Raw genomic sequence first — 9149 nt, 5'->3', positions numbered from 1 at the left:
ACTATTGCACCAATGGAGTGCAAGGGGGGTCAGGCAGAAGGCATCTAACAAGCTTTCCCCTGGAGTACAGGGAGACTCAGTATCCCTCCGCTACTCCCTCCTGCTCCCCAACTCCAGGTCTCCTCTCCATAAGCCCCCCTCCCTCCAAAGCCCTCATAGACCCTATCTCTCAGACATCCCAAACAGTGTAGTGGCGCCAAAACTGGCTAGTGTAAACAGGGGTCTTCTGAAGCCCAGTGGTGCAACCCACCCCTCCAAGTGGAGTGAGGCTGTCTCTGGCTCCGCCCACTCCGAGTCGGAACTACTGTGGGTCCAGGAGGGGGCGTCGAGCCTGGCGACATATCCCTCCGCCCCCTTCCCGACACCCTCTAGGCGAGCTCTGCCTGCCGCATCCTGCGCAGCCCCTGCCCCTTTGGTGCAGAGGCGTGGGGGCGGGACGCATCTCTGCCGTTCCACACGCACTCAAAGCAGTCAGAGCCCGGTGAGAGGAGCTGCGGAGGACTGAGGGCAGCCAGGAGCAGACGGGGGACGCGGGAGAGCCCAGAGCGCTGGGCCGTGCGCCTGGCCAGGCAAGTGGGAGTGTGTCGAGGGCTCTGGGCGGTCGGTCGCGCACTGCGGACCACTGCCGGGCCCTGACAGTCCGGTGGAGGCGAGCGGGTCGTGGCTGCGCCGGTCGTGGCTGCTCCCTGGAGTAGGGCGCAGTGCCCCAGAGACCACGGGCAGTGAGGAGGAGGCGGTATCCCGGGCCGGGGAGCTGGCGCAGGGTGGCAGCTAAAATGTCTGAGTCTGAGGGTCTTGAGGCCTGCGTAACAGATGGCCTAGTAGCCGGCTTCACCCCTTGCTGGGCCCTGTGAAGAGTGTGGAGGTGGCGCCTGGCCTGTGGGAGAAATGGCGGTGCGCGGGAGCTAGGAAGTGGTGTCCCTTGGAGGTCGCTGTCAGTGGGTTGAGGACAGGTGGCCAGCTCTGGGGATACCTTAACTCACGGTGGTAAGATGCCTTGTTACCTGGGACCTTATTCCTGAAAGGGGCCCTTGTGCCCTGCATCGTGGGTGCTGTTTCTTCCCACAGGCGCCTGTTTGGTGGCAAAGTCTCCAATCTTGGTGGTAGGAGTCGTGCATTCTGGGGGAACGGGAGAGATAATTAGAGGGGCAATTATGAAGACAAAAGAATATAAGAATGAAATGTTCATCTGACTTCAATACAAGGTTGTTTTATTGCCTTCTGTATTTAGCATCTTGTGCCTAATTTAACACAAGCAAATGGTCATAAGGAATTGGTCATATACACAGAATTCCTGGCAACATAATTATTATGACATCATCCTAACTTTTATATTCAGGATCCCTTTTCTCAACATTATGTTTCACTTTGAACATTTTTTTATATGTTCAAATGGGAGTTAAAGTACAGGAGAACTTTTTGTGCTGGTGGACTTTGAATCCGAAGATGGGTGTGTGGGTCAAACATAATAGTAGACAAAGTTCATTTACTTGGTTCCTGATTCTTTAAAAGTGGTATTTGAACATGGGCTTTAGAAATCTGCCTATAAACCTAATGATTTTATGACATGTTAAACATTTTTTAAGTTTTTTTTCAATATCTTTTGCTTTCCATAGGTCAACTCTTCTCCAGCCAGAGGACTCTTCTTTAGTGGGAAGGATAGCAATTTCTGAGGATCCTGCTTTGTGGTGAGGCTAACATTGATAGGACATGAGGTAAGATCTTGATATAGAAGGGGAGGCTGGTAATTTAAACGTGGTCTTGAAATCATTGTATTCATTAGCTTCCCTGCCTTCTTCCCAAATATAGTTGACATATATTCCACTGTCTATTTCTACACCTTGTATTTTCCCTCAGGGAATGTAATTTATTCCTTCATGGGAAAATTCATGACTTCCAGGTTTAGAGGTTGTACACTCAGACAGATTATAGATCTTAAACACATCTGGGGAATAATTGAGGTAGGGGTGATGACATATGGGAGACGTTTGTCAGCCTTGAACATATAAGAAAAAGTGTGTGCTAGAAACCTTTTCGTGAGTGTTCTGTTCATCTCAGTCCTTTTAGTGTTTTTGGTCTTTTGCCTCGGCCTTTTTAATCCATAAGCCTGCTTCTTGGTTCTGTAGAGCAGTGCTTTTCAGTGTGTGTGGGTTGTGATCCCTTTGGATCCATTCACAGGGGCTGTGTATCAGACGTTTACATTATGATTCATAACTGTAAAAAATTATAGTTATAAAGTAGCAACAAAAATAAATTTGTTGTTGGGAGTCACCACAGAATGAGGAACCATATTGATGGGTTGCAGCATTAGGAAGGTTGAGAAACACTGCTTTAAAGACTTCTAGCTGTTCATTTAGAAGTTAAGAATGAGAACAGAACTTCACTAGGATTCATGGTGAATGTGATTGTGAGCATGAGTGCACCTGCGAATTGGTGGTAGAGTGAGTAAAGCCAGATCTTACATTGGACCCATTGTTTTCCAACTTTCCAGATGTTCCTGCCCCTCATATTCATTGCAGATAGTGGGAGGACAGTGAGCGAAGATTGTGCTGATAAACAATTAGCAGATCCTGGGTTAGAAAATGTAGAGAGAATCCATAAGAGAGAACAGGGCATGAGGAAGTGTTAAGATACACAGGGATACAAGTTTAGGTCTGTCAAATGCTAAAGATTCTAATCCCACGTATTTTTGCCTCTAGCTCTGCCTTTGAAATCAGTTGGACAACTTTTCAACAGTGAAAGTGTGGAAGGACTAAATATCACATCACATCAGTGCAGGTTGGTGTTAAGCCTTTCTGAAACCTCCAAGTACCTGATGGTGTGTACTGGTATGGGACCACAGGGCCTGGGTACTCCTTTGTCTCTGTCACTCTAAGCAAGCTTGCTTGCTGTCAGTGTTGTGTATGATGGAGAGAAAAACATGGTAGTACTTGGGCTGGATACAGATATGCAAGAGTTAAAATGAGATAGAAAAGTTTTCTACTACTCCACATCTTCTACCATACAATTAAAATCTCCTTTCATGCCCTTCTGGGTAGCTATCTGTATAATGGACCAAAGTTGGAGGACACTCAGAGTCTATTTCTTTTTCCCACCTTAGGTCTTTCTCCGTGGTAGCCTCACATTGCCAGAAGATTGCTTTCAACGGGTCTGCCCTTGGAAATCATCATCTTCCCCCTAACCTAAGTGTGTCTTTACTCTGTCCCTACCATTGATAGAGGCTGTATGTCAAAAAAGGGAATTTTGTAACGACTAAACTGACAGTTGTCTTTGACTCTTTCTGCCAAGTTTATCTCTCACCAATTTAAAAAGTATAAAGATACCAGCCTGGAACAAACATAACTAAGGACAGGACTGGACAGGTATATATAACTGTGCTTCAACCATGACTGGTTCAAAGAATAAAGCTAGAGCACAAGCTAAACTAGAAAAAAGGGCAAGTGCACATGCCAAAGCTGTGGCAGAGAGGGAGGCTGCTAATGCAGGCAAGGGTTCAGGCAAAAACAGGGACAAAGCAAAAGGTAAGGTGGGAAGTAAAACAGATGCAGTGGCAGAGATGAAGGCGGGATCTAAGAACAAGGCAGCTGCTGAGATGAAAGAAGGAGCAAGGTCAGAATCTAAGTCTGTAGGAAAAGCCACATCAGATTTCAACCATAAGGCTGAGAATAAGGTTGCTAGATCCACACGTAAAGAGAAGCCTGGTAGCGATACCTGGTTCTGGGCTGGGGAAGATTCTGGTCTCAATTCCTGGTTCTGGAAGGGAGAAGAGGTTAGTCATACTGTTGCCAAGAGTGAAAATAAAACTAACACTTGTACCCAGGCACATGCTGAGGAGTCAGAGCCTATACCTAGAACCAGCCACAAGTCTAGGTCAGGGGCTGAGGAAGAGGAGGAAGAGAATGTTATTGGGAACTGGTTTTGGGAAGGAGATGACACTGGTTTTGATTCTGATCCTAAACCTGTATTCAGAATAGTTAAACCTCAGCCAGTGGATGAAATTAATGAAAAAAATAGGCCAAAGGACTGGTCTGAGGTAACTATCTGGCCCAAAGCTCCTGCTGTAACTCCAGCAGTGTTAGGTTATAGATCCCAGGACTCATCTGAGGCAAGGCCCTCTTCATTTATTGTTCTGGCCTCAAATGAAGAAGAAGCTTCAGCAGCGTGTACTAAAAATACTCGATCCAGCCTACAGCCTATTCCTGAGTACCCATTTGGTTCTGATCCTTGCATCCAGACATTAGATGACATTAGACAACAAATCAAGGTCAGAGAAGAGAATGGCATCAAGCCCTTTGCTTGTCCTTGCAAAATGGAGTGTTATTTGGATTCTCCAGAATTTGAAAAGCTTGTTAACATACTTAAGTCAACTACTGATCCTCTCATTCATAAGATAGCACAGATAGCAATGGGTATACATAAAGTTCATCCATTTGCCCAGGAATTCATTAATGAAGTGGGCGTGGTGACACTTATTGAAAGCTTGCTCAGTTTTTCTTCCTCTGAAAGTATAAAAAAGACTGTTATTACTCTGAATTCTTCTGCGAATGATAGACAACATAAGGTTGAATTTCATGTTAAGCATATGTGTAAAGAAACCGTGTCTTTCCCTTTGAACTCCCCTGGCCAGCAATCTGGATTAAAGATAATAGGACAACTAACTACTGAGTCTGTCCATCATTACATTATTGTTAGTTACTTTTCAGAGCTTTTCCACTTGCTGTCCCAGGGGAATCGTAAGACTAGAAATCTTGTTTTGAAAGTATTTTTGAATATGTCTGAAAATCCAAAGGCAGCCAGAGATATGATAAATATGAAGGCATTAGCAGCACTAAAACTCATCTTTAACCAAAAAGAGGCAAAAGCCAATCTTGTTAGTGCTGTGGCCATCTTTATTAACATAAAGGAACATATTAGAAAAGGGTCCATTGTAGTAGTTGATCACTTGAGTTACAATACTCTTACTGCCATATTCCGGGAAGTTAAAGGGATTATTGAAAGAATGTAAAATGACCTAGAAATGAAAGAGAACACTGAATTGCCCAAATTCTGATTGGTTATACATTCCCAAAGACTTTTGCATACTATTTTGGTAATTATTGCTCACATATTTTGTCTTAACATCTTTTCCAAATTATTACCTGTGGCAGGTTCTAGCTCAAAGCTACAACACTTTTGATGATTTGATGAGTATTAAATCTTGAGATAAACAAGTTTGTTGAATTCTATCTTACCTAGATTAGCAAGTTTTTACCATTTTACTTAAAGAACTTGTGATCCAGCTGAAGTACAGAAGTACAGTTTCTTGATGATTAGTATCTGCTTATATTTGTAGCTCCAGATGGCAAAAATGAAACTGCTGGTCTTGTAATCTAGTTACAGAACTAAGGTATACACAAATAAAGATAACTGATGGTACTTTTACTGTGTGTTTGTTGCTTATATATGCCTATTGCCGAATGTTCACTATTGATTCAAAAATGAGGCAGGTTACTATAGGCTATTAAATATAAGAGATTCCCCCCACCCCCTCCCTTATTGCAGCTGCATCAAACATTCATTACAGAACATGCAGTGGCCTTGAATTGTACAAAATCTACAATGTATTCATTTTAAAATTTGCTTTTATATTTATAATTCAAATTTTAAACTATTTCATCTGTCATCTCAGAGAAGAAAAAGGTAGGAATGAAAAGGAAGTATTTATTATTATTATTAGTTTCCCACTACTGTCAGATGCTTAGAATGAGAAATTTTCCAAGTTTTACTCCTTTTTTGGTGATCTGGTGAGCTAATGGACTCATTTTTATCAGATCTCATTCTGAGCACATCAAATGCTTTTTCCTAGCTCCTTACAGCTGGCAGGTGGCACAGACCATTTTTCTCACACTAAAACCCATCTCACTATCCTCCTTTAACACTCATTCCCCCTTTTTAGATAATATTCTTCACAGTTCAGAGATTGTTTTGGTTTTAGTAGTAGTTTAATTTTGTGATGGATAATGTACCCTAACAAGTTAACAAGTTTTGAGTTCCTCCAAGTGCATGTTGACTAGTCATTTGTCTGGCTAGATGCCAGGAGGAAAGTCTGAAATGAATACATGCATATTACCAGGCATTATCTGGAAAATCAGTATACAAAACTTTGTTGTGTGAATAAGACATAGATGTAGGAGTCATAAAGAAAGTGAAGCTTTCACGGAAGTGATCCTATCTGTGTGTACTTTTATCAAAGAGCCAGAATTATTCTGTACACTGTTTTATAGCATGCCTTAAGAAAATGAACAGCTTTTATTTTCCGTAAAAAAGTCATAAACACAATTTTAAATGAATCGTAACTTATTCACATATGACATGAAAGGAGAACTGTTTCGGATCGGCAAGCCTATCTTCTGTATTCCAACTTTCTGTGATTGAGAATAAACTTAACCAGAGAGATTTAGACCTAGAACTGAAGCTTAGCAATAAAGGTAGGAAACCAAGGTGAGAGGTTCCTGTTCCATCACATAGATAGTATTTTGTAGAACTAGTTTTTTTTCAGAAAGTTTCTCAACACTTTGAGGCTGTGTTTGATTTCTCCAACACTCATGATAGGAATTATAATCCCTAGTCTGAGATAATAGAGGAAAAGCCTCATATGTGAGACCATAGGGGGTTACTTGCTTTAAGATTTTCAGCCAATAAATAAATCATTTTTAAAGTATTTTTTGTAGCTTCTTGCCACCCAACTATGTTATAAGCATTTCCCCATTAATATCTTACACAATAATTTAAATTATTTTATTTATTTATTTTTTATATATAGTTTGAACTTCTGTTGCAGATCTTACATAGAGCACAAATTTATCATTTCAAAAATTATAGTAAAACATTCATCAACTTGCCTTTTCCTCTGATCGGTTATCTCTATAAATTAGTATATAAATCAACCACTTGCTTTTATGTTAACTTTATTGACATGTAGCTCACATACATTAAACTGTGCCATTCTGTGACTGGCAGGATCCTGGGCTCTCCTGGGAAGCAGCTGTCTTTCTGCATTCTCCCATGCTGTTGGCCAGGAAACAGAAGTGCATGCTCCAGGACGAAAAGGATGACATGCCAGGGTCTCAGGGCTCCAGAACCTCAGCCATGTGGCACTGAAGGCCCAGCTTGACTAGGGTGTTTTGGTGGCTGCTTTGTGCACAGCTGGTAACAGAGGCTCACTAGGAGCTCTGAAACCAAGAGAGGCCTAGGCAGGAGTGCAGTTTTGTCCAGGTGCACAAAATGGCTGCTTTAAGAGCAGCTGACCACTTAGACAAGTACTGCAGCCAGTAGAGCAGAGCAGTGCTAGAAAAGGTGGCAGCAGCAATCCATTCTGACATGCTCTCAGTGGCCAGCAGCATGTGGCTGACTGCCAAGCCTGGAGTTCATCAGTGAATTTCCAAGGAGGAGAAGAACCCATTCTTCCTCAGAATAAATCAAGATTCTCAGGCGGTGGTAGTGGAGAAATGGAGTGAGAGGGAGAGAGTGAATCAGGAACTTGTAACCCTTGGGCAGTGGGAAGAGGGTTTGATTCACTGGGGTAGGGGTGCCAGGGAGAATTCATTTGCATGTCCCTGTTCATTTGTTGAACAGGTTCTACTGGGAGAAAGTGAGCTGCACCTATTTTTTCCTTAAGGACCATATGACATTCCTCAGGTAGAGGATGTGGGGGTTCTGGTTCTCCAGATCAGGCAGAGAAGAGGGAGGCCTGCTGACAAGGGGAGTCCATTTTATGCCCAGCTCAGAGGCTATCCAGAAATGCTAGATTCCAACCTTACAGCAGGGTTTCCTGGCAAAACTGAATATTTAAAAGTGAATATTTTTTTATGACCCAGCCTTGAATATGTTCCTTACACAATACCATGAAGGTTTTTTAGACAGAAATGCAAACTATGTATATTCACCCTGTTTCTCAAACCATCCATATTTTTGCTCAAGAGCAAACACACTTGCACATTAGTCATTCCCTGTACTTGTAGCTTTTAACAGATGGAACCTTGGTTCAGACTTAGTATATTGTCATACAGTACACCATTTAATAAGTTTTGACATATATGCAACCATAACTGTACCAAAATATAAAACAGATTCTTTATCCATGATGCCTCACTGTAACGCTTTATACCCATCCTGAGGGAACTATTGATTTGCTTTCTAGTAACACAATCAAATTCTATAATTATATATAAAAGAAAGCATGGAGCATTTACTCATGGGAAGAATATTGGCTTATTTCATTCAACATAATCATTTGAGTTTTATTCATGCCATGTGTCTTAATAGTTCATCACATTTTTTCCATTTCCTTTTTATTTATTTTTATTTTTATAAATTACAGTTTATTCACTTTGTATCCCCCCTGTAACTCCCTCCCTCCTCCCCTCCCAATTCTACCCTCGCTCTTCCCAATCCCTGTCCCTCTCCCAGTCCACTGATAAGGGAGGTCCTCCTCCCCTTCCCTCTGATCCTAGTCTATCAGGTCTCTTCAGGAGTGGCTGCATTGTCTTCCTCTGTAGCTTGGTAAGGCTGCTCCCCCCTCAGGGGGAGGTGATCAAAAAACAGGCCAATCAATTCATGTCAGAGATAGTCCCTGTCCCCATTACTATGGAGCCCACTTGGACACTGAACTGCCATGGACTACTTTTGTGCAAGGGTTCTAGGTTATCTCCATCCATGATCCTTGGCTGGATTATCAGTTTCAGAAAAGACCCCTGTGCCCAGACTTTTTGGATCTGTTGGTGTCCTTGTGGAGCTCCTGTCCTCTCCAGGTCTTACACTCTCTCACTTCTTTAATAAGATTCCCTGTACTCTACCCAAAGTTTGGCTATGAGTCTCAGCATCTGCCTCGATACCCTGCAGTATAAAGCCTTTCAGAGGCCCTCTGTAGCAGGCTCCTGTCCTATTCCCTGTTTTCTTCCTCTTCCGATGTCCATCCTCTTTGCATTTCTGAATGAGGATTGAGCATCTTAGCCAGAGTCCTCTTTCCTGATTAGCTTCCTTAGGTGTACACATTTTAGGATGTTTATCCTATATTTTATGTCTAGTATCCACTTATGAGTAAGTATATACCCTGTGTGTATTTCTGCTTCTGGGATACCTCACTCAGGATGATCTTTTCTAAGTCCCAC

The 9149-nt window shown here is 42.4% G+C and overlaps 1 protein-coding gene across 1 annotated transcript; it reads left to right on the top strand.

Annotated features, from left to right (window-relative positions):
* Positions 1-1620: 1620 nt before the first annotated feature.
* Gprasp3 (G protein-coupled receptor associated sorting protein family member 3) lies at positions 1621-5409 on the top strand. The gene is made up of 3 exons (XM_055608335.1): positions 1621-1715; positions 2700-2778; positions 3101-5409. Exon 3 carries the CDS (start codon positions 3386-3388, stop codon positions 5003-5005), a length of 1620 nt encoding a protein of 539 aa, XP_055464310.1. The 5' UTR covers positions 1621-1715; positions 2700-2778; positions 3101-3385; the 3' UTR covers positions 5006-5409.
* The last annotated feature ends 3740 nt before the right edge of the window (positions 5410-9149 follow it).

The sequence above is a fragment of the Psammomys obesus genome, unplaced genomic scaffold (assembly GCF_907164565.1).
Source record: "Psammomys obesus unplaced genomic scaffold, mPsaObe1.curated_primary_1811, whole genome shotgun sequence".
Lineage (NCBI taxonomy): Eukaryota > Metazoa > Chordata > Mammalia > Rodentia > Muridae > Psammomys > Psammomys obesus.
The sequence above is the reverse complement of the archived record's forward strand: the minus strand, read 5'-3'. Positions and strand labels throughout refer to the sequence as shown.